Raw genomic sequence first — 26,844 nt, forward strand, 5'->3', positions numbered from 1 at the left:
GAATAACTAAATTCAGCAATAGGAAATGACAGTTTGAAAAAATCTCATTTATTTCCAGTATGATCACCATTGTTAGGAGGAGACTGTTCAGAGCAGCACTATGTAAAAAGGCTTCCTTGTTACACTCATCTACAGGTTGTGCTTTCCCTCCCTATTCCTTTCCCTGAATAGCAAGCCACATGGCAGCAGCAGTTGGTAGGCCTGGGGCTCCTCTGGGGTACTGAGAACTATTCAAAATAATTCTTGCTCTCTAACAGTCAATTGGAAATTCAACTTTAAAGTAATAATAGTAAAAGAGCTTTAAAGCTGTATTAAGTCTGAGTCTGAATATCAAACCAAGCCTTTTTGTTCTAAACAGACAAGTGCTTAATATCTTAACTGCCAGAACAATGTAATACGATGTTAAATCAATTTGTTCCCAACAGCCATTTTATGTTAGTGGAAGATGACTAAGTGAGGCTGGAAATCTGATCTCTGTAAGAAGCTAATCTGTAGTGGAAAATTAACAAAATTTAATAAAATTTATTCAACTAAAAAAGTGTTATTGAATGTTAGAAACTTTAAGGATTTTAGCTACAAAGTAGTATAAAACAAGCTACCACACCTTGCAATCCAAACTTACCAACTGGTAAAGAGGATGCAATATTTGTGAGTGCTATGATATATCCATACTGAGTGTAAACCACACATATAATAGAACAAGTGCTTACATTCTTTTCTTGAACTTTATTGTACTCCAATCTTTTCATCCTATGTTCATAAAGATGAAATAGCTACTTTAGTTTGCAAAAGTAAGTAGAAAAGGTCAGTTGTCTGTGTTAGGTCTCAATTAATAATTATTAGCCAAAGCTTTCCATTAACATTGATTACATAAGTAAGGCACATCTAAACTTAAAGAAAGCATTTAAATAATAATTTACCTAAACATTTTGAAAAAAGAGCTATTGTTCCTTCAACTATTCTTTAATGACTATAACTGCATGGAACTTAGCCATTACAACACCAAAACCAAGAATGAACTGGTTCTTACTTTATTCAAAATCCATCACTGATTATGACTATAAAGAATCCACAAGCCATACAATTCAGTAAAATGCTTAAGATAACTAAGCACTAATACCAAATTTTCCAGTACTTTACTACACAAAACTCATATTAAAAAACTAGATTGAATATAAAAACATCACATTAACAGTTAGCCAAGAGTATCAGAACACACATGTAATATTTTGTTTTGAATTTAAGCTTCTAAAGTGTGTATCATCTTTTGATTCTTTAATAGTTAGCATAGCAAAATCATGTTTAACCTAACTTTGTTAATCTCCAAAATGAAAACAGTCATTTGATCCATAATGCAAACATAAATGCATACGTGTGTGTGGATGTCTTAAATTACTTGGTATTGATTTAGAAGAATGTAAAAGAATGTTGTTCAAGAAATGGCAATACTTTTTAGCCATTAACAATGTTAACAACTGGGCATGAATGAGAAGTAATAGAAAGATTTTTAATATTTCATCGAGAAATTAGATCTTGGGAGATTCTAGAACATAAAAGCTTGAGAACTTTTGTCATGCAACTCATAGTCTAAGCCAGTGGTCGGCAAATTCATTAGTCAACTGAGCCAAATATCAACAGTACAACGATTGAAATTTCTTTTGAGAGCCAATTTTTTTTTTAACTTAAAACTTCTTCTAATGCCACTTCTTCAAAATAGACTTGCCCAGGCCATGGTATTTTGTGGAAGAGCCACACTCAAGGGGCCAAGGAGCCCCAGTTTGCCGACCACAGTTCTAAGCAATAAATCTCAAGGATGAGATCCTGAGATATGGTTTTCTGTATAAAGATCATCAGGTACCTTGTTAAAAAGGCAAGTTAATGAGCTACCTTCCCAGAGGTTCTAATTAAGTAGTTATAGGATGGAACCAGGTAGAAACATATTTTTTAGACCAAACTACATTAATTCAGATGCATCACCAGATTTGGGAATCAATGAAGTCTAAAAGGAGCATTTTTCAAAGAGTGAAATGTTTGTTAACTCTCTGGTAGCGGGACCAAGAAAACACATTTTTTAATAAGCATCTCAGGTGACTCTAATGCTACTACTAAAAGCTTGAGAACTTATGTCTGAAGATTGGAATTAGAGCCTCTAAAATTTTATGTGCTCAAAAATAAATCTCTTTCTGAGAATAACCTACTCCATTTGGAGGCACTGAAAGTTTGACTATACACCCAAGAAAACCCCACTGTAACTAGTGGCTACACTTCTAGGATCTAATAAATTCAACATCTATTATTATCTTCAAAAGTTCCCATTCTAAAACCAATGCCAGCCAGGACACTTAGAATCTTCAAACCTAAATACAGAGCACTCTAGGTAGATTAGTTAGGAACACTAGAAAAATGAGGTAACAAAGACAAAGTTCAATATAGCCGCTTTTAGAAAGATCCTCCCATCCAAACAGGGCATTTTGCATCCAAATAAAATATAACTATAAATAATTTTCTTCCTGAAAAATATGGTCCCTATTATGATGTATGAAAAAATACATTAAGTAGGTTCCTTTATAAATTGAACATATGAGCAAAGTAAAATTTTGATTTTAATAATTAACTTGGTTTAAAAATTTTAGCCCATCTGAAAATATTGTTATAATTTATCTTTAACAGAAAAATCAATGAGTTATTCATCACACATAAATTTACTCATTCACATAATTTCAACCTTCATCATCAAAATAAAAATTCAATGAGCAGAGACTGAACATAAGACATTAAGTTGCTTTTCAACTTCAAAATACTCTGAAATGATACAGTTCCTAATCTAGCAGGGATCAAGAATTTGCCTCAGTGTTTCTGGAATGACAGCTATTTTCTCGAAAACTACAGTATCACTGACAAAAAGTCTAACCTTGACCAAACTTTGGTTAGGTTCCTCTGAACTCTTCTCAACCAAGTTTCAACTTTTGAGTGTTCCTGTTTGTCTCCACATTGTCCAATTTTGGCAAGAATCTTACTAAGTCAGTTTGACCAAAATCCCCACCCTCAAGATCTGATCACCCTAGATCTCTGATTAGGTTCTTCTTCCTTCATCATCCCCTGGCCTGCCTTCAGAAACAATTCTAAGTCTCTCTAGACAGAATCCTCCCTTATCCCAATGTTTATTTCCTCTTAGTAATTTTCCATCCACTGACCCTACTTCCCCAGATACACTCTACTCCTTAGTTATAATTTCCTAATTTTCATGTTGTATTCACAGTTTGAGCCCAATAGTAATGGTCCCTATCATGATAGTCCCCCTGAAGAAAGTCTGCCTTACCATTCTTTAATAAGTGTCATGGATAATTTTTGTTTTTAACATCACTATTAAAATAAAATTTAAAAAAATTTTAAGGACTGTACAACTAAGAAAAACCAGTAGAAGGAGATTAATATACCCCATTAGCCAGTCTGATATACATTAATATTGATTATCTAGGAGAATTATTACTAGATTCAGTTTTCCAAAATTAGCATAACCTAGGCACTTCACCAATGGCCTTTATAGGTCTTTCTTCCTTGACATATAGGAAGATGAAAAGCCACGTAAAATAAAATCATCAAAATTAAATGAACTTCAGATAAGACAGGAAGGACACCAGATAGGAATACACTATCTAAAATAAAACTATAAAGGGCAAAAACTAAAGCCATCTCATTGTGAGTAGATTGTGAAACACTAATCAACCAGACTTGGAATCCTGCCACAGCAGCAATCTAGAAAACATGCAGAAATGACCATATGGCTGCCCTACAGAAATCTGGAAAGGAACCAATCAAGAAACTGACAAGAGAAACAAACATGCTTTTGACCAAATGAGGCCTGACACAGCCAGTAACTTGAGGTCTGTTAAGAAAAACAATTAAAAAAATGTAGTCAAGCATGCATTTAGGAAAGATTCTTTAGGTACAGCTCACTCAATTAAATCTGTGTCAAATGACATATAAGTTGAAATAAGACATTTGGAGGAAGGCCTTTAGCCTATTTTCAAAGAAAACCCAAGAGTGTATTTTTGGATGAAGGTTGTAAAGCTAACTTCACTAAAATGGCTATGAAGCCTGGTGACAAGCACAATAAATTAAAATGATGCTCTGACATTTGAAATATATCTACAAAAAAAAATTTACACATATGGCAGATGAGAAGCTAAAGATTTTAAAGTTCATTTCTTCTGGTTGCAAAATGGTGGTACTTTAAGGAATCCTGGCAAAGCTATAATTAGTAGAAATTTCCATACATAAGCTTAATGAACTTCCAATTAATTCATTAATAGAGATTCCAAACATCTAAAATACATTAGGAATAAAAGGTTCAATGCTAAAGAAATAATCACAGAGTATTGGAACTATAAAACAATCAAAACAAGAGGATCAAAGATGGAAGGCAATATTATAAGTGAAAGGAAAGCAAATATCCCTTAATCAGAAGACAAAATATTTCACAAAATTTTGTTTCATGGCTGGAAGTTATTTTTACCAAGATTATATTGATTCACTATTATATTCCAATTTAAAAAGGAAAACAAAAAAAAAAGTCTACAGTAAAGGCAACAGAATGGGCAGTATCTTCACCACAGCATGATAATTTTGTTGCTGATAGTTCTTGATTTCTTTTTAATCTTCACCAGAGGCAATGTTTTCATTGATTGGAAAGAGACAGAGAGAGCAAGAGGCAGAGAGAGATAGAGATAGAGATAGAGAGAGAGAGAGAGAGAGAGAGAGAGAGAGAGAGAAACATTGATGTGAGAGAGAAATGTTAATCAGTTGCCTTCCATACACACCCAACTAGGAATTGAACCTGCAACGTGGGTAAGTTTCCTGACAAGGAATTGAACCCACAACTCTTTGGTGCATGGGAGGACAACCCAGCCAACTGAACCACCCAGCCAGGACAAAAGTCCATGCTTTTTAAAGAAGGGAATAATTTTCCCAGAATTGTGATTACATTAAGGCATTTTACTCTCAAAGTTTACTTTCTAATGAGAATTAAGAAAGTTAAATATAGAAAAAAATTCTTCTAGTAGAGGGTATTACTAAAAATTTCAGCTGCTTTTATTTGATACATGTCCACAAAGAGAAATTCGCGCGCGCCCACACACACACACACACACCCCCCTCTATTTTGTTCCCAGTAGCAGTTTCAGTTTATAATACTAACCTGTCTCTTAGTTTTTATATCATGGCAAGTTTCTAATATACACAGCATTATTTGTCCACTAAGCAGAACAATAACTCAACATTTGAGATAATTCCTTGCATAAAAGTTTTGTTAAAATATTCTGAAAGTGAGAAAGATGGTAACAGAAAAGACTTTGAATTTCCCCATAAAGATAGAGCAATGAGGACAGCAATATCAAAGACTCCAGATCAATATCTACAACACATCAATGTCATAAAGTTGCCCTGCAAAAATGTCAAATATAAGCAAATAGGGACAAAGCATCAAAAATTAGTGAGAAGCGTCTGATAGTTCAAAGAACAAAAATTACATGATCAGTAATGGGTAAATATAAAGGGGGATTCTGAGATAGTCAAAATTGGTAGGGGGTTCAACAGGATCCAACTTTCAAGTAAATACAAGAGGACCCCACCTGAATCAAGTCAGAAGTAACAATATGGCTAGTCTCAAATCTCACAAACAAAAGCTGCTAGCAATGCAGAGTCCAATGCTGAGGAGAAATTACTGGGAGTTGAATCCAAACTAAACAGAACAAGAATAATAAAAGCAAAGAAAAGAGATAGTTGAGATAAAGTTGGGGAATGGAATCAAAGAGGTTGATCACAGAAGCATGGGACTTTTTTTTTTTTAACGTCATTTTACAAAAACAAAGGAAGTGGGAGGACTGGAGCTCGGAAGTTAGAAAAGGTATCCTAAATGTTCCTTCCCTTCTAAAAGTATAGGAAAATTCATTTCACTTAAAAAGTGAGTAATGGGAAAGAATAGTAAGTTAATTCCACATTACCTATACTAATAAAAGGGTGATATGCTAATTAGATCGAATAGACCAGATGTCTCCCGGACATCCTTTCAGACAAAGCCTTTGTGGTGGAGGCTGAGGCAGAGGCAGTTAGGGGCAATCAGGCCGGCAGGGGAGCAAGTTAGGGGCAATCAGGCCATCAGGCAGAGGCAGTTATGGGTGATCAGGCAGGCAGCCAGAGGTCCCAGTTTGTGAAAAGGATGTTTGGGATTGGAGAGGGTGCAGGATGGGCTGAGCTCCCCCCTTCATGAATTTCATGCACCGGGCCTCTAGTTATATTATAAAAGGGCAAAAGGAATAAATGATGTCTCTGTGGATAACAAAAGAATACCAAAAAGATATGTTATATCATATAATATGAAAACTAACCTCACAGTTCAAAACAAGCTAGTAATCTTTTTAGATGATAGAAGTGATGAAAAACCTCAGAATTAGGAAAACTTAGAAATAATGTGTTTGAGGGCAAAAAAGATATTAAAGGAAAGGTGACAAAACTCAGGAAACATACATAAATAAAAGATAAACTTATTTTAGGAATGAAGACTAACTTACAATAAACACCATGGGTAATTTCTCAACAAAAATAAAAAATGGAACATAATATAAGTTTTATAATTTAACAAAGTGATACAAAGATTTCAGGGGTGTTGGTGAAAGTAGAAGAGAGTATAAGGGAGATAAATGGTGATGGGAAAATATTCCAAAATAAAATTATTAGTGTGTAGCATAAATAAGACAGTCCAACCTATGCTTAATAGGAATCCCTATAAGCCAAGTAAAAAAAATACAAAAAACTATCATAAAAAGATAACTTGAAACTGCATATTCAAAGAACATACATATATCTAGGGAAAATTATCTAGAACAGCCTATATCAAACACATTGGAATAAAGTTAACGTGATCTTCAAGTATAAGAGCTTACTTGATAAATGATAAAGACTATCTGAGTTTTTGCTTCACAACTCCAAGAATATTGTTCCTATGAGTCCTTCCTGAAGAATCAACTAGAGAATAAGCATCATGGAATGAACAGGTTGGAAAAGAATTCACGTAAGGACTGCTGGGAGGTTATACAGATAACAACTTTGAAAGAAGACAGCAGCTCAGTATCTCTAAGGCAAGTCTTCCATCACTATTTGAAAGAAATGACCAGAGAAGAATAGAAAATTCATAGTTATCCTCTCAGTACATGTGAATTTAAGACTATGAATTTCCAAACTATCTGTTAACCAAATGTGAGTTATAAAATTCCTTCTAAAACCAGATACATAGATTTTCTAAACTTTTATCTTTATCTTCTTAAATTTTTATATTGATTTAGGAAAAAAATTAATGTTAGCTTTAGAGAGGTATATTTTCTTCCCACCTAGCCAGGTAAAGGAATCAGTTCCTGCCTTATCTATAGAAGAAACTAACTGAAGTGGATGCTTCATAATCATTCTATCAGTAGAATTTTTGCCTATCCCCTCCCACTAGAGCTGGCAATCATGGAGCAGTTTCCAAGTGCATCCTGTGGAAGCCTACAACAAGAACGAGGAAGGGATCAAGGAAGAAGAATTCCTTTAATGAGGAAAGGTGGAGCTAACATTAGAAACGGTAGGGGAATGGACCCTGGGGTGTGGAAGGCAGCGTGGCAGTGGGGAGGCTGGAGAGTCATGTTGATAAGACTAGATGGGAAGAAGCCTTGACGAGGCCTTCACCTTGCAAGGGGCCAAATCTAAAAAGGCCTTCTTTTTGAAGGGACAAAAATAACCAGGCTCTTTCCACATCATCCCATCATCTACCAGACACGTCACTAAAGACAAAGAGTCCTAAAATAATTTTCAAGGCCAAGATAGAATTGATTATGACTATTATTATTATGGAAATAACACTACTCCAAAAGGACAATCAATTTATACTCTGTAAAACAAGAGCTTTAGAAATCTATATTGACAACTACAGTTCTTGATTCTGAATAAGAATCTTTAAAAAAAATCATAATCTTTATTTCTATTTGAATAAAGAATAATGACTTAATATATGACAGAAAACACCACAGTCTGACAAGTACTCATCTGTTCTAATGATATCTATCCTGGAAGTTTGTAGAATTCTAAATCCAAATATATTTTAACAACATACAATTTATAAACAATGGTAAGATCCAAACTTAAGTCAAAGCTATAAACATTCTGCTTAGGAAATAACAACTACAGATTAGCTCATAATCCTATATAATAAAGAGATAATATGCAAGTTGATCATCATCCCAACACATAAGATGGCCATCCCCATGTGGACACAAAATGGCTACCACAAGATGGCCAGCAGGGGACAGCAGATGTGGGTGATCAGGCCAGCAGGGGACAGCAGTTGGGAGGAATCAGGCCTACGAGGACGGTTGGGGCGATCAGGCATGCAGGGGAGGGTAGTTAGGGGTAACTTGGCCAGCAGAGGAAGGCAGTTGGGGACCACCAGACCTACAGAGGGAGGACAGTGTGTGGGGGGAACCCAGGCCTGCAGGGGAGGGCAGTTGCGGGGGACCAGGCCAGCAGGTGAGGACAGTTGGAGGGACCCAGGCCTGCAGGGGAGGACAGTTGGGGGGATGAGGCCAGCAGGGGAGGGCAGTTAGGGGTGACCAGGCCTGCAGGGGAGCAGTTAGGCATAGATCAGGCTTGCAGGGGAGTGGTTAGGGAGTGATCAGGCTGGGAGGCAGAAGTGATTAGGGGCAATCAGGCAGGCAGGCAGGCGGGTGAGCAGTTAGGAGCCAGATTGTGAGAGGGATAGGGCCTAAACAGGCAGTCAGACATCTCTCAAAGGGTCCCAGATTGGAGAGGGTGCAGACTGGGCTAAGAAACACACACACACACACACACACACACACCCCTCCAATGTACAAATTTCATGCACTGGGCTTCTAGTATCATAATAATAGAGTTAAGTAGTTAATTCTATAAATGTAGAGGAGATTAAGGAGAAAGGCCTAGGAAAAGAGTAACAATTGCTTAACTTCAGTAAGGTATGACTGCAAAGGCAAATTATAAACAGAAATCTGTACTGAAATATGTGTAGGTGCCACTGTTTTGCTTAATGTAAAAGACCCTAATTGAGAAGCTAAGTAAATTAAGTCCAGCCTACAAGCTGTATTTTCCCTCACATTGTGTTCTTAAATCCAGCAATTGTGAACATGTTGTTAACTGGAAAATACACAACGAATACACTGCTCTAGAATAAAGCCAAAATCAAAAGACTCAACAGAATGAAGGCTTCAGAAATAAGCAAGCACAGATGTTTATTCTAGCATTTACTTTTATAAATATTGACACCAAAGAATCAAATATGTAGCTGTCAAGTAGACATGTATCCAAAATTGAATGCTTCATTAAAGTCGGAAACAGCCAAAAGTTGCAGGAAACATCCTGAAGGAAAAGTCTACACAAATGACACCTTTGTGGAGGCCATGGAGTGAAACAGAACAGGGTAAAAACCAGTTCTGTGTTTGCATACACAGAACACCTTCCACCTCAACAATTCTACAAATATTGTGCATAAAAGGTTGCCAGGAAACATTGCCAAGGGCTAAAAAAGCAACTTAATAAAAAATAAAATGACTGGTGGCACGACTAAATGTAGGGGAAGCGTGTCATAAAATATTTTAGAATAGCATCACACCTTATTTCTCTACAACAGCCACAGAACTGGCTATTATAATCTTAGTCAAAAATAGTTCATTGATAGTATTGACTGAACTGTACTGCAGTCAAAATGTCACTGCCCAAGGAGCTACAAATGGAGTAAAGTCACAAAATTCCACAGTTTACTGTTATTGGCATCTAAGTTAATGTTTTTTCCTTAAATGATAAAAGTGAATACCAGACTATAGTTTTTAATATAGCTTGACTCTTAACAATACCTAGAATAGCTAGGGCACTTGGAATAAAAAAATTGAACATGTCCATATATACTGGAAAGACTCAATATAGGAGGAAAACAAAACCATACTAAGATTGGTAAACTGTATTTTCCTCCCTCCTCTCTGCCTCTTCACCTATTAGAATTTTTTAACCCTTTCTGCATAGGGTTGAGATAGAGAAAATACTAAACAATATATCTTCAAACATTATAAATAAAAGTTTGCTTATTTTCCATTAAGATGTCAAATAACTCACTTATCTGCCTCTCTCTCCATGGGGGATACTTTTTAAGACCCCCCAGTGGATGCCTGAACCACAGATATTGATAGATATATAGATATATGTAGATTTAAAGGACCATTTTCCAAAAAAGTTCAGAGCTGTTTTAAGCAACAGTAAGTAAGCCTTGTGAAAGTAAGAATGCCTGGCAGGACGAGAAGTTTATGTATTTGTTAAATGGTCTTATTATTTTATATAAAAAGTGTTATGTTTCTTGAATATGCACTATATGAAGAGTGCTGAGACTCTTCGCAAAAGTGTCCTTTGGTAAAGAGGTCCAAAATACCTGCCAGGTAATATCTAGTTTATGAACATTTGCTTCATAAAGACTAAGGAAAGGATAGACAAATGATATCCACAATAACAAATGTTTCTTGAACCTCATGGATATGGACAACAGTGTTGTGATTTCTGGGATGAGGGTGGGGAGGTATAAGAAAGTATAGAGGGAATGAGAAATGAGGGAAAAAAATGTTTCATGGGTAGTTGTGCTAAGGGCTAGAGAAACAACTAAACAAAAAGACAAAAGCCTTAATTTTAGAAATAACCAAACAAAAAAGCCTTGATTTTAGGAATGAGCCCACCCTCTGCCAGATATGTCTTAATCATTTATTAATGATAAAACAGATTAGTAAATGCTGGCAGGTTTTTCTTTACTATCGATAGTACTTGATCCCTATATATTGTTTTTTCCTATACATACATACCTATGATAAATTTTAATTTTCAAATTAGGCACAGTAAGGGATTAGTGATAATAACTAATAAAAATAAAACAATTATAAAAACAAACCGTGATGATGTGAAATAACATGCCAAACCTATTCCTAAATCTGTGGAACCATCCTGGCATAGGTTCAGTATTTTCTGGCACAACACACTGCCGTCAGTCAGAACACACTTTCTGTTCATATTTCCTACCCACAAATTTAAAGCCTTTTCAGTCTTAACTAAGAACTTATCAACTACTGTGGCCATAACTTTTGCAGTGAGGTGCGACAGCAAAACTAGTACAAATTTCTTTTTCTTCCTTCACAATTTCATAAACAGAAGATTCATTCTAACGATAGATCTTAGCAATCTCAGCAATGTTTTTCTTGAGAATGAAATATATCTATATGTATATGTATATCTATATCTATCTGTCTGTCTATCTATCTATATGCTTAAACAACCTTTATGACCAAAGGATTGGAATGACAGGTCAACCAGTCACTATGGCTGGCACTGACCACCAGGGGGCAGACGCTCAATGCAGGAGTTGCCCCCTGTGGTCAGTGCGCTAGCACAGCCAACCTCTTGCGGCCCCTCCCTTGGGCCAGCCAGTCCCTCAATAGGCCCCAATCAGGGGGCTAGCTGGCCAACCTCCCGGGGTCCCTCCCTCCAGCTGGCTGGCCCTCCAATAGGCCTGGATCACCGGCCAGGCCAAGGGACCCCACCAGGCCTCTAGTCTTTAATAAAAGAGTAGTGAAGTAGCATATTTAGACTAAATTGCAAACTGTGTAAAAATACATTCCACCAAGTTCATACAATCAACTTGATAAAGCGTCTTTTGTATACTGACAGAAGCACTGAACCCCAAGTGCCAATGTGATGGATCAGATGAAGAAAGAGTGGGATTCCCAAGGTAAACTTCAAAGTAGCTCTAGTAGGAGCAGCTGGTAACCACCTTTTTAAAATTCTGAGGTGCAAAAAAGCTGCTAATGCTAGCAGCTACAATTTTTAAAAATTGGTGCCTTATCATAATAAAATGACAATGTGTATGTTCATGGCTGACAGATGGCCTTCTACATGATCATTCACAGAATTCAAACTTTCTTCATCTTATGACTCCACCTTCGATGGAGTCCTCTGCTAGAATCTCCGCATATAGCTGGCTGATGAGGAAAGAGAAAATAAGGAGGATCAACAGTGCTTTTTTTATTGAACAAGGATGAAAGTGCTGTATGTCATTTAGCCTAGCCTAACTACAAAGGAAGTATATATACAATAGAATAGATATGGGATCAAGAGGAAAAGAAAACGGGTTGGTGAATAAACAGAAGTCTCTACTAGAGAAGGGCTTAACTTCATTTATCATTTGTTTGAATTACCCTTGGAGTAGTTTGAGCCAAATTTTAGAGTAAGTCTCACTTAATTATCATAAACTGTCACCACAGATAGAATAAACTAACAATCAAATTTAAAGCAATGGATATTACTTTACCCTGACAAGGAATATATATGTATTCAAAAGATAGATGGGTCTATAAAATAATAGCATTTTCAACTGAAAAGAGAGTTTAGTTTGCAAGAAATGAAAGGTAGACAAAGGAGGGTGCTGAGATAAGTCCTTTATGTTAAGCTACAGATTTTGAATTTCAGATTTTTTTTCTTTTTGTATAGAAAGACTATGCTTATAGCAGTGCAATAGCTAAGTTAAAGATGGGGGACTGACGGCAGGGGAAACCACTTCAGAGGTGGTAGTTCCAACAGTCCAAGCAACAAGTAGTAATTAAGATATGAAGGGAATGGAAAAAAGCCACTAGATTCAGAAGATAATTCTGAGGAGAGGGGATAAGATACAGTGATCAGTAGGATGGGAGAAATGAGGAAGGAGGAAAAGTCAATGATTTTGCTGGCAAGAAATTAAGAACCCATGCCGAGACCGGTTTGGCTCAATGGATAGAGCGTCGGCTTGGGGACTGAGGGGACCCGGGTTCGATTCCGGTCAGGGGCATGTACCTTGGTTGCGGGCATATCCCCAGTGGGGGGTGTGCAAGAGGCAGCTGATCGATGACTCTCTCTCTCATCGATGTTTCTAGCTTTCTATCTCTCTCCCTTCCTCTCTGTACGAAATCAATAAAATATAAAAAAAAAAAAAAAAAAAAGAAATTAAGAACCCAATCCAATAATGCTCTGGGTCTGACAGTCTACATCCAGGCTGTGCTCCACAGTGCCAATAAGCAAATAGAAACCATTCAACTCCATTCCTACCAAGTCTCTAAGTTTAAATTTAAATAATCTGATACACATCTTGATAACTGTACTTCTATTCATATCTTCTTACATATAAATAATTAAAACACATGACCCAAATTTTTAATTTATAGGATAAAATTTATTAATAAATTATTGTTTTTTTTATCCAAAGAATAGAAAAATATACTAGGCCAATTTTTCAAAGTATGTTAACTTAGAGAGTATGATATATTCTACTCAGTGAAACATAGGCTGAATACATTTTAAAGTTTTTGTACAGATGGTAACAAAACCAGCAAGCAGGTAAAGATAATAAGCAAAACATGCAAAAACAGTTCTAAAAATATTTTAAAATATATAAATATTTAAACTTGCAAAATGTAAAGATCATGTCTGTTTTAATTTGCATACACAGGTACCACCTATAAAAATTCCCACTCCATCAGTAGAAATGCAATTAATACTTTTCAATGCTTTTTTCAATTCTGAATTTAAATAACATAAATCCCTGATCAAAAAGCACAAAGCTAACTCCAATAGAGAAAATTATCATACATTTGTTAAGAACTTAAACAGCAAATGGACTGTCATTCTAAGCTGTGTTAGATGATTCAGAAAAGGAAATTTATATTTAAACTGATTTTGTTTGTCCAAACCCACCCAACAAACTTTTTACTAAACAACTCTGAAGTAAACTGGTTGATCAAAGAATTCAACTAAAGACATGGCTCCAGGAAGGAAATATACAAGTAATTATAAATTTTCCCATAGTCACAAGGAAGATGTTCAGAATTGTATCTAGTTACCTGTCTATTGATTTTACCTTAATAAAACAAGCAAAATCCCTAAGTCACCACCACTTCCCATATTAAAACTATTTACAGTATTATGAGCCAGTGATAGCTGCGAAAGGAATGTAAACTTTAGGGCCTTCTTCCTCTTATACTCATATACACACCCACATTAAGTAGTCCTTGGGAATATACAGATTAACTGGCCAATTAATTAGCTGGTCTTTAAGTTTATACAGAAACTTTAAGTTAAATCTTGATGGTAGAAATATACAACTATAAATAAAATTATAATTCATAGCACTAATCATATTTCTAGTCTAATTATGCATACTCTAGTTATTGCTTTATCCTCCTGATCTCAAAAAGAGTAAGTTTTGTTGAAGTTTTTCATGATGGAAGAAATATATCCTCGTGAAGCTGGTTAGAGTCAGTTTGCTAGGAAATTATAACTGAAGTAATAACTTCTTTTTGTAAGAGCAAAATGTTCTAGGAAAAAACCTTGGAATATTTATCTAATTTAAAAGCATATGTTTCTATAGAGAAATGTGAGAAATAAAATCATTATTGCATAAGAGGTATTTCCCTTTTAGGGTTCTTTCAATACCAAATTTCTTAGAATCATTAAACTCAGACTAGAAAGGGAATGGAAAAGATCGATTCATGCTCATTTTAATAACTTATGATATTAGTTAATGCTACTAAATGTCACTAAAATATTTTACGCAGCAATAAGAAATTACACTATTCAGTAATGTGTTTTTACAACCTCAGATAAACCTCAACCTTGTGTAACTGACTTCCTAAAAAGTTTGTGTAAATAACACTTTTGTAAATTGAATAATTTTACTTGCACATAAGTTAGACATTCTAAAGCAAATAACCACTGCAAAATCTGCTCTAAAATTTAAAATTTTTACATTATAATGAAGCACAAATTAATATGTAATTTACTTTCTCCTTTCTTGTAGCTTAGTATAATCATGATCTTTATGAGAGACTATAAAAACATTTAGATTTTTAACTGAAAAATCCACCACCAAGCTTTAAGCATGATGGTTTAAGTTTCTCTAAATATAACAGCTTCAGAAGTTAATTCTATGGAGCCTTACTAGACCAAAATTCACTTAGCAGAACTCTAAATGTAACTTAGAAACACACTTTATAGAATTGTCTCTTCAAAAGTTTGACTATCTTGATACCAGCCATCTCCTGTTCCACTTATTTCTAGCAGGAAAAGGACCCAGCTCCTTTTCTATGTGAAGGTCTAAATCAGTGCTTTTCCAAGCTTACACATCACTAGTGAATGACAGGCCCTAAATGAGGATAACAGTAATCAGTTACCTAAACCATTAGGCATTTTAGAAAATGAGCCACACAAGTAAAAGCTATTAATTTGCATTTTTGTCAGATATTTATAGGACTGCATGCCAATAATAAACACTGTTCAGTGATTTGAACCTAACTATACACATAGCTAAAACAGAAATCTCTATGTAAATTCTATGTAAGGATTTCATAAATATTTACCACAGAGCCTTTTAAGCACCAGACACCATGCTGGATGCTGGAACGCTAAAAATGACAAAGTGCTACCTGGTGAAGTACACACATCCACCTAAATGATCTTGAATACAGACTTATAGAAACATTAAGATGAATTGAAATTTTAAAAATCATAACTGAACTGTTAAAGTCTCTAGAATTGCTGTATTAATGATGGGAATAATACAGTGAATCAAATAAAAAATATAGCTACTGTATTATATATTTACCTTCTTTTACATTATGAGGCACTTAATTCAAGAATGAAATATTTTACATGATCAAACAAGAATTAGCAATAACATATTTCATTACTTTTCCTATGCCTTCCTATTTCCTAAAATTTCTATATGCAATTTTAGATGGTTTATTATGTTATATTCAAGGGCTATATGCTTTTTTTCAAGGTTCCATATACATGCTAAAAAATAAAAAAAAAATCAAGCCAGAAAGGTTCACCTAAGATCTGTTTTACCATGAGATTAAATGTAACACTTAGTCCATTAAATAGGAGTATTTGTATAAAGACTTTTTTTTTTTAACCACGTGGCCTAGTATAAAGTATAACAGGACAACTATCCTAAAGCTTAACTAACACAACTGAATAGTAATACTAAAGGCTATAATGCTAGTAATTCTTTAAGGTGAAAACTAAAAATAGATAAAAATTTAAATTAAGCAAATTCTGGTATAATAAAGACAAGTCATTGTGCATTCAACCAAGATATCAAGTAACAGTAGATATTTAGTCAAAGCCAAGTCCTACTCATTTCAATAGCCACACAGGGCATCACTGTCCAGGTATTACTACACAACATTATTACTACATAGTACTACATTTCTACACAAGAAACCACATCCAACAATACAATTTAGAATTCTGAGAGGGTATGTGTATGTACGCCCATGCAGAGAGAGAGTCAGTGACATCGTCCTAAGCCAAACTATAGCAGAATATTATAATATGTCCAGGCAGCAGTATAGCTTAGACCTTGATATAATACAGAAGTCATAGGATAAAGCTCTTCTAAGTTTTAGCTAATGAAAGAAAAATAGTATTTACTATTCAAAAAGAATACAAAAAAGCTCAATCTAACTTGGGAAGGTAAACAAAGGAAAATAATAATTAATATAAAGTCCAAAGCTCAGAAGAAATAGTGGGTCAAATTCTTGGCAGACTTTAAATGAACTGACCTTGCCCAGAAATATGAATGTGAACATACCCCATTCTGGATTATGTATTCTGTATGGGTCAAACAGAATTCCTCAGACATAATAGGGGTTCAATAAATATTTTGTGACAGAGGGGAACAATCCATCTGTTTTACTCACTAACATACTGCCAACAACTAGTATAATACCAGAAACAAACATTTATTTAATGAATGAACAGTTATCACTGGAATTACATTAAAGTTACAACTAATCTTTGGCCATATATAAACCAAAAAGACAAAGAGCGGACAATGTAATGGACTGAACCAAATGTGTTTTTTTTAATAATGGGTCACTTTCGCATATACAGAATAAATGGGCTTTACTGTAAATTTTGTAAAGATCTTATCAAAATACAGTAGAATATTGTAGCTTTAAAAAAAAACAACCCCTATTTCTGAGCACAGACCAACTCCCTGATTTTACAATACCAATGAAACTACATTTAGCAATGTTTGCTAACCCCCGTTTAGTAAGTACTGAGCACTTAAATAACCTGACTTTAAGCAGGAAAAGGACAGTGGATTCTTTTCAGAGTGATTCATCAGATTATCTCAAACATAGTACTAGAGCAGAAAGAAAAATGACACTGTCCCAGAACTCTCAAAGACATTATGAATATATTTTATTTAAAGACTATCAGCTAATATATAAATAAATCTACATTTTACTATGATCTTTTTGTACCTTCATGGAAAATATCTTTACTGGTTTACATAAGAATAGTAAAAATTTTTATGGGTTAGACCTAATGTAATCCTGAGCAACTAAAGCCCTACTAGTTTTTATTACCTTGCAAGATCCAACTATTACTTCAATAATTCAACTTATAAACGGATGTATTCAACTAGAAAAGTAAACTATCACATAGACTCTATATCTTTACTTAATAAAAATACCATTTCTCATGTTACTTATGGAAGGACTCATGCTCCACACTGACTATTAAAGAGAGCTTATGGTAAGCAAAAGTGACACTGAAAAATGGCCAAAACACCCTGGGAGAAATTATTAAAATGGAGACCAAAGTATCTTGTCTGCATCACATTGGCAAACCCAGAAAAATTGAAAGAGCCCAAACAGGTATAAATTGAGAAGATAGTGAACCTTGTTGCTTTGCCATTGAGAGTGTCATATAAATAAAATAAAATAAAAATCAAAGGATGATAAATGTAAAGAATCGATGCTAGGTTTGAATGAAGCCTTATGATTCTCTATTATAAGTGCAAAGCTTTTCAAATGTGGAAATACAAAAGACCTTAATATACCCATGTTTTGAAATTTCATGGGGAAGGTAGTTTTTAAAAATTCAGTTTACATTTTGTCTTAGCAAAGTGGTAGGTCCTTTAAACATCAAGGGAAAGGCTGGCATAATAAGGTTTTGAAGTGTATTCTTAAATGCATACCTGAGGCCTGAATCACTTGGAATACTTGCAGCAACTATTTTAAGTTCTATGGACCCTGGACTCTAGTCCCATTTAGCTTTCACTTTATACTCCGCCCTCCACCCCCCACCCCTCAAGCTATTTTTGCTCTTTCCATGACTTAACTGGAAAAGCAATGGGATAACCCATTGTGCATGCTTTCCTGCCTCATAATTAACTGGGCTCTAAAAGTAACTTTCAGCGCACTTGAAGTTAGGACTTAGAGAATTACATGGGCCCTCTGTGCATATGGCCTGACACAGGACAAATTACATATGGTACACCTACCCAATGGGATATTATACAGCCTCTAAAAAGGAAAATCCTGACCCTGACCAGGTAGCTTAATTGGTTAGAGCAGTGGTCAGTAAACCGGGGGAGCCACGTGCAGCTGTTTGGCCCCTTGCGCGTTCTAAGGCCACTTCTTCTAAATAGACTCGCCCAGGCCGAAAACCGACTTCTGTGCATGGGACACAAAGTTTTAATCGCACTATACGTGCACACCTGCATGTGGTAATTTTGTGGAGGAGCCAAAGAGCTGCATGTGGCTCGCGAGCCGCAGTTTGCCGACCTGGTTAGCGTTGTCCAGATATGCCAAAGTTGTGGTTCAATAACCTGTCTGGGCACATATAAGAATCAACCAATGAGTGCATAAATAAGTGTAATGACAAATCGATGTTTCTCTCTCCCCTTCCCTCCTCTCTCTCTAAAAATCAGTAAAATAAAAATTTGAAAATAAGGAAATCCTGCCATTGGCAACAACATAGAAGAACTTGGAAGACATTGTACTAAGTGAAATAAGCCAGACACAGAAAAACAAACACTATATGGTATTACTTACATAGGGAATCTAAAAAGTCAAATTCATAAAAGGAGAGAGTAGAATGGTAGCTGCCAGTGGATGTCAGATGAGGGGAATGGGGAAGTATTCATCAAAGAGCACAAATTTTCAGTTATGAGTAAGTTGTAGGGATATAATGTATAGCATAGTGACTACAGTTAATACTGTATCTGGATCATATAAATGAAATATACTAAGAGTATGTCATAAGTGTTCTCATCATATACCATAAAAAACAGTACTTGTGTGAAGTGACTGGTGTGTTAATTAGCCTCACTGTGGTAATCATTTCACAATTTATATGCATAGCAAATCATCACGTTGTACATCTTAAATATACAAAATTTTTATTTGCCAATTATACCTCAGTAAAGTTGGGGGAGAAATGAAAAAAGTAAAAAAGAATTACTGATTGTAAAATAATACAAAATAATTTTAGAAAATGTTTCATCAAATAGTTAATTTTTTAGTAATGTAAGAGTTAAATTTAGCTATAGGACTATTTAGAAAAGTTTTCCCTGTGGTCATACTGGCTAAATAAGGGCTATTACTGTCAGTAATTGATAGGCATTTATTTGATCTTTAGAAACATTAGGCAGCAAGTTGTAGCAATTATTACCTTCTTGTTACGAAACACATTCAGATGGTTAGTGGATTTAATTCTAATAACTGGAAGACAATTTTGGACACTAACCTTGCCAGGCAATAATGGGTTTCACTAGTCTCTTTAGTCCTTATTTTTGATGAGCCATCTTTAAGGTGTGCCATGGTGGCACTTCATTAACTTTCAAACATGCAGAGTTCAAACATTCAATGACACCTATTAGTTCTTGGGAGGGCTGAGTGAACAAAGTTGCTGGGACACTCACTTGAGAGCAGTTTCTGCTTGGTGAATGAATCCTGAGTCATTCATCAGTTTACCACCATGTATAACTGTCTTTTCTTAATACTCATGGGAAAAAGAAATTCTTCTCACCATAATATGATGCAAGAATAGCAAAGATTTTAAGTGTAAGGAAGGCCAAAGACAAGTTCATATTCTTGAGTAATCCTTACTCTTTTGTTTTTGTTTTTTAACTCACTCACTCACTCACTCACACTTTTATGTAAGAAACAAATGGAGAATATGACCAATCCATCCATTTTCTATTTCAGTTACATTCAACCTTCTAGGTCTTACATTTTTAGACATTCTGAAAATGTCAAAGCATATCCCAGCTCAGTGTAATAGTGCTGTGGAAACAATAGAAAAGCTATTCTTTGGCAATTTTTAGCTCAGAAATCATGACTGTTCACCAATATCAGAGTATTTTGAATTAGGAGCAACTAGATAGTCTTGTGGAATAAACAGATCCGAAATAATAAATTTGAGTCTCGGTCCTGCTGAATAAAAATATACATTGCCTTGTACTAAGTAAGCACTCAAATGTTTTATTTCCACCTACAACTTGAGACACAACATAATATAGGGGAAGTTACTGAGGTATTGATAAGCTTGTCCCTCAGTATCTGCCTCAGTAGCATTCACTTTAAGTAAATAATACTGCATAAAGGTATTTGCAGTGTTTGTTCCTACTAAAATGAAATACTAATAAAGTATTTTTCTACAATTTGTTTATGGTATAAGTAAAATATTTTATTTTCTTCATAATTACTATTAACCCATTATAGTTTATTTTGCAAAATAAACACCAATCTTATTCTTTTGAATCAGCCATTTGATGGGTGGAGTACAGGGGGTCCGGAAGAGGGATACTGGGAAAGAGAGGTGGCTTCTGGCTCCTCCATTAGTTCCTAGGGTTTTCTTTATCAATAGATGAGTACTTTTCTCTTTCCTCCACTTACTTTTGGAAAACCCAGTTTGAGACCATCAGCAGATAGATAAGCTCAACCTCTTGTTAAAATAAACAGTATACTGGCCAGGGTCAAAATTTTATATTGAAGACAAAAGACAACAGCGCCAGGCACAGACCTAGGACAGGTGCTGTGGAAAAGCCCATCTTGGTGGGTGTCTGGGAATTTTAAGCTCTGGAGAAAAGACTGAACTAAAATTAGGAATAGCAAAGTCATTAGTATACACTCCTTAACAGATGTGAAAGTTTTAGTTACATGTGTAGGTTTTAATAAAACAGGTTTTAAATTTTTTTAAAAATTTAATATTTAAGTAAAACCCTTTCCTATTAGCCACTGATGAACGTTGTCACTATCTCCATTGCTATTCATTGCCATGGAGGCCAATTATTCCTTTGTTTTCTAATTCACATTTAGTTCCCATTATCACAAAATAAAAACCACAAGGATGCCATTACTGGTAACTTCAACATTTCCCCAATATATAAATCCTAATTTGCATTAAACCCTTGAAGAAATGTACACTGCAGTAAATGAAATGTCCTTCCGTAAAAAGTACTTAAAATGACAAAATAGTTTTTAGTTCAATATATACACACAAAACTTTACATAGAGCGAAAATTACCTAGGTGCTTTGATAAACCTTAGGTACATGGTATTCAGGACTGGTATGTTTAGGGTAATAGTTATTTGAAAGGAATATAATCTTTGAACATAAGATAGTAGTTTAAGAATAAATTACTTCTATAAATTCATTATCTATTTTGCCATTCACTCATTGAGCTAGAAATTTTATGCACTATAATTGACGAGGAAAATTAGATATATAAATAATGAATGTTGTTGGTATTTAGTGTAGTTCTCAAAGGTTGAAAACTTTTTCCAAAAATGAGTATTTGAAACCTGTCACTTCAGGAGAAAAAAAAAAAAAAAAAAAGCCAAAACTTTATTTTCACTTTAGTATATGAACTTTTTGAAACAGATTCATCTAAGTAATCGAAGAAATTTAATTTTACAAGAGGGGGACTGGAGGAGAACCTTAATTTCCGAGAACATACACCTGAGGAGTAACTTTATAGGAAGAGAATGTCTGAGTATCTTTTAAAATCCAAAGAAAACAGTAATTTAAAATATTGGCATTCCACATACTAAGCACAGCATAAAATGACTCATAAAAGGAAATTTAATGAAGATATAAAAAACTGAAAGCAAATTAAGTGATTAAAACACACAGACACACACATGCATGCTGTCTTTCAACATTACATGCTGGTTGGCTTTGCATTTTCTTTTAAAAATATAATTGTAACTTCTTAATGTGTAAGACAATAAGGCCCTCAAGGTACTCATGAAAAATTCTAATCAAATTTCACTCTAGGATTAGTAATCTGCTGAAACAACTAGGCCTAAATAAATGTTAGGTTAAATCAGAAATCAACACATGCTATTTTCCAAAGCAGGAGCTATAAGAATAACAAGCTCTTCCATGTTTTTGTTAACTAGATTTGTTACACTTAAAAATAAGCAGTACTCTCCATCCAGAGTACTCCAATACAAATGTTTTCATATCTTTTAGAATTTATAATTCATTCTAATGCTCAATCTTTACAAAAATCACCAGAGACCTTGCAATGCTGCCTACTATCTAGCCCAGAGAAAACTGTATTTGTTCTGTTTTTAAGTCCATAGGTTTTACTGTATGAGGTTTCAGAAAGAAACAACTTTATTATATTTTCTTTTGGTTGTTACTAATGATTTTAGCTTAAAGATCATTAATTTTAACAGTACCTGTTATATTCTCATTTGTTGTCCTATTTATCTCAAAGGTACACTTTATGTATTACCATTACAAAAAAAATAACTATTTGCATAATACTTTATGATTTTACATCTATTACAAACACATCACAGGGAGCCTGAGGATGCATTCAATAGCTTGTCATTCACCACTTCAAGACCCTTCAGAGCCAAAGAAGGGGAGGGTGACATTTTGTTAATGGCAGAAGTAAAGAGATGAATATAAATAAATAAAACCTTGAAGGCTTAAAAATACCAAACAAATTTTTAAAAATACAAAAAGAAGATTCCTGTGCATGAACAGGATAGTTCCAATTTGTAAAACTCCATGTCCTTTCTATAGAAATAAGATGCATTTGGAAATTTATGTATCTGTCATTTAAATAGACTAAAACTGCTATAAAAATAAAGGAAGTTAGCATCCTCTTGCCATATTTTATAAAAGATCACATTAAATTCGAATGCACTTATCTAAAAAATTCAGCTTTTCCTTAGTCTAGTGAAAAAGTCTAAATACCATTTTTTATAACTCTAGCCTTAATCCTATAACTATGCATATTAAAAGTGTTTGAGAGGGATACAACAATGAGCTAATATGTTAAGAAATTATATTGTTTCATAATTTCTTCCTGGTAAGGCAATTCCAAAGAAAATTATTTAAAGCTATGTTTTCTTCCATAACTACCAGTCCAGACAAAAAAAAATATTGAATGCTCAGTTATGTCACCTCGAGTCGAAATGCTCACAGCACTTAGTTTCTTGTAAACAATATGCCTCTATAGTAAATACATTACTTAACATTTTAAATGTACTTTCATACCCAGCATCACACCATCTAAACACACACACACACACACACACCAGAGCAGTGTGCAGAAAAGGAAGGAGGTGCAGAGAAGAGACGGAGCACGTTGTTTTCATTCATGCAGTATAGTGATGTCAGTGTCTGCAGCAGCAGAGGCAGCGGCAGGAACCTTGACCTGTGGAGACTAAAACCCACTGAAGTCAGAACCTTATAGAATTCAAAAGAAACTGAGTCATTGTTTGAGAAATTGTCCAACTATTCATAGTAAGGATTTTAAATGGCTAAGTAAACAGAACAGAATAGTTGTAGTTTTAATTTGGGTAGCTTTCTGGGGGCAGAAGAGTCTGCATTCAAAATCACTTCAATGTAAGAAACTGACAAAACCACCCGTGTTAAAACCAGCAGAACAGCCTCTTCCATTCCCAGTACAAGCTCTCTGATGATGCAAATCTGTCTACTGAACACCCAAACTCAGAAGTGTTTTCATCATGATTGCATTAAAATTGCATTAAACTTGGATGTGCCACACTACAAACAACAAAGAGGATAGTTTAAGCCTGATCACAAATTTCATTAAAACTGCCTGATGATGGACCATGTAATTCCTAAGCAATTAAGGCTTTGGAAGGATGCAGAAAAACAAGTTGTACTATGATCTGTTTTAAGATGTTAGTGTTTATCAACAAAAGAGGAGGAGGTACTAGATGGCCATTATATTGTTGTAGCAATTGCCGAAACTACTCTTACTCTCCCACAAAACCCTCTGTACACAATCTGTCTGGAATGCTTATTTTATGGCTCTCATATGAGTGCCTAAAAGAAAATCCCAAAACTCAATCTATACCCTGTTGAAGCTAGATCACTCAAAAAAAAAAAAAAAATGTAACTGCTGCCTTCTTTTCATCCTGTTACCTCTCATTTCATACAGCTCTAGAAAATGTGCGAGAGAGGTGCATATGGCATTAATCTGTTAGAAAATGGTGGCCTTTCCTATAAAATACAACCAAAGATGTGTGTTCAGTGGTGGTCATTATTAGGGCGATCACGTTGTTTTCATTCATTCATTCAGGATTTGCTGGAGGATGTCAGCTTCTGCAGCAGCTGGCTCGACCTGGGGGAAGAGCGGGGGAGCACATTCCTCCTGGTGCATACAGATTACAGGATGTATTTCTTGGTGCTCATGTGCACATACCAGTGCTACTGCATCCTACCTTGCCTCACCATCAAGTGGTCTGAAAACAAGTGCCTTGGCAACATGTTAATTACAGGTCAGAAATATTAAAACGAAAACACCAAAGCTGTCATCTATCCTCACACAGCCACTTTCTCCAAGTCCTGAGACCCTCATCAAGGAAACGCCGTAAAAATATTCCACATACCACATAAACATTGCACAGCGCGCTCAGCTCCACAGCGTCTCTCTTCCCAGCAGATTTCCCACTTAGTCTGATCTCTTCTCTCCACAATGCAGCGGCGGCGGCGGCGGCATCTGTGGCTCTAGCCTGGCATCTAATAATATTTAGCTGCTCTCCTCTCCCCCATGAGCTTTAACTCCTTGTTTTGGCTAATCTTCCTTTTCTCCCCGGTGACTCAACTACATCATGCACTGTGTCCCTCTAGACATAAAAACAAAACCGAACTCAAACAGAAAACCTTAAGGGAAGCCGCCAGCATCCAAAGTCACCATTACCTTTGACACCCAACAAAAAAAAAAAAAAAAAAAAAGAAAGAAAGAAACTTGAGATCCTTTAACAGCTCAACTGGACTGTGAGGTGTACTTTAAAAAAAAGGGGGGGGGGTGGAAAAACTGAGCACACTTCACAAACAGATCTTTAAAATTTACCATGAAAAAAAAAATAAACTGGGCATAAGCTGTTTCCAGTGAAGTACTGCTCTGATGCATATGACCATATAGAATAGGGACGGCGGGGGAGGGAGGGGGTGTAGACAAGGGGGGGGGGGTGGTTAGCAAAAACAAAACACTATACACTGCAATTGCACATCCCAAAACTGTCCCCTTACCAATATATATCCTTACATCACAACTAACGCAAGCACCCCTCCAAAAAAGAAAAAGAAAGTAAAGGGGAAAAAAAGAAGAGAAAAAAAAAGAACCATCCGGGGAGTCCCAGACATTAGGAACTTGGAAGGAAAGCACAAAGAGGCTGCTGGAGAGAGTTTGTGTGCGTGTTTCTTACGGTGTTTCGCCCCAACTCCTCCACCCTCCATCCATCCCTCCCCCGCAGCAAACAGCACACACATGCGTGAGCTCATCAGCCCCTTCCATTGAAAACACCTCTGCACGCGCGCAGGTGAGGGATGGGAGATAAAATCGGAGGGGCAGCAGGGGGGTGAGGGGGGGGGGGTTAAATAGAAGTTGGGCTTCGCAGTCCCGCTCCGCTCCGCTCCACCGATCCCCGCCGCGATAGACCGACCGACCGACCGCAGAGGGTGAGTGAGGTTCCCGAGCCGCCGCGCTCACACCTGGGGCAGTGAATGCACCAGCCTAGCGAGCCCGGGAGCGGCGGCCGCTTCCGCGCCGGGCACCGTCGAGGGGGACGCCGCCCGCCCGGGAGGACGGGAGGGTTGGGCTCGCTACCTCTGCACGCGGGCGAGCCCGGGCTCCTCCTCTCAGGTGAGCTGCTCCTCCGGTGGCTCTCGGGGGACCGTCTCGGGCGGCCCTTGGCTCGCGGCGCCGGCTCGATGGGGGCCCCGGCGGCCGGCGGCGGCGGCGTCGGGCTGGGCGGGCTGGGGCCGCGGGCCGCGCCGGGCCCCGGGAGGCTGCCCAGCGAGGCGGCGGCGGCGGCGGCGGCGGCGGCGGCGGGCGGGCGCGTGGGGCTGTGCTGGCTGCCCCGCAGGAGCTGGTAGGGGACGGTGGCGCGGATGGGCTGCAGCAGCCGCCCGGCGCCCGCAGCCGCGGCGCAGCCTACGCCGCCGCCCCCCGCACCGTTCCCACTCCCCGCGGCGGCGGGGGCGGCGGGCGGGGAGCCGGCGGCGCTGCGCCGCATCCTCTGCGGCGGCGGGGGGTGCGGGGTCTGGGAGGAACTGGAGGAGGAGGAGGCGGCAGTGGAAGTGGACATGGTGGCTCCGCGGGGCCCGGGGCGCCGCCGCCAGCGACCACGGAGGCGCGGAGCGGGGCGAGCGGGAGGCGCGCGCGGAGCGTGTGGGAGCCGGCGCGGCGGTGCGTGCGAGTGTGTGTAAGGGGGAGGGGGCGGGGGTGCCGGCAGGGGGCGGAGCCTCTGGGCTCCCCCTTCCCAACGCGCACCCCGCCGCCGCCGCCGCCGGGGCGAGGGGGAGGGGAAGGCTGCGAAAACAAACGTCCAACGGCCCCAACCGCCCGGTCAGGCTCGGCGGCGTGGCGGTCACGGCCGGGGCCGCGAGGAGCCTGCAGCTGCAGCCGCTGCCGCCGCCGCCCGGGGC

The 26,844-nt window shown here is 37.2% G+C and overlaps 1 protein-coding gene across 4 annotated transcripts in view; it reads right to left on the reverse strand.

Moving 5' to 3' along the window:
- The window catches only part of GLCCI1 (glucocorticoid induced 1), a 79,498-nt gene extending 52,884 nt beyond the window's left edge, over positions 1–26,614 (reverse strand). For all 4 annotated transcript variants that reach the window (XM_045578380.1, XM_036429323.2, XM_045578378.1 and 1 more), the window contains exon 1: positions 26,024–26,614. In XM_045578380.1, coding sequence (XP_045434336.1) covers positions 26,024–26,504 — 481 coding nt within the window. In that variant the 5' untranslated portion in view covers positions 26,505–26,614. The remainder of the gene's footprint in view (positions 1–26,023) is intronic.
- Between the last annotated feature and the right edge of the window lie 230 nt (positions 26,615–26,844).

This window comes from Pipistrellus kuhlii, unplaced genomic scaffold, assembly GCF_014108245.1.
Source record: "Pipistrellus kuhlii isolate mPipKuh1 unplaced genomic scaffold, mPipKuh1.p scaffold_m20_p_10, whole genome shotgun sequence".
NCBI classification, from domain to species: domain Eukaryota; kingdom Metazoa; phylum Chordata; class Mammalia; order Chiroptera; family Vespertilionidae; genus Pipistrellus; species Pipistrellus kuhlii.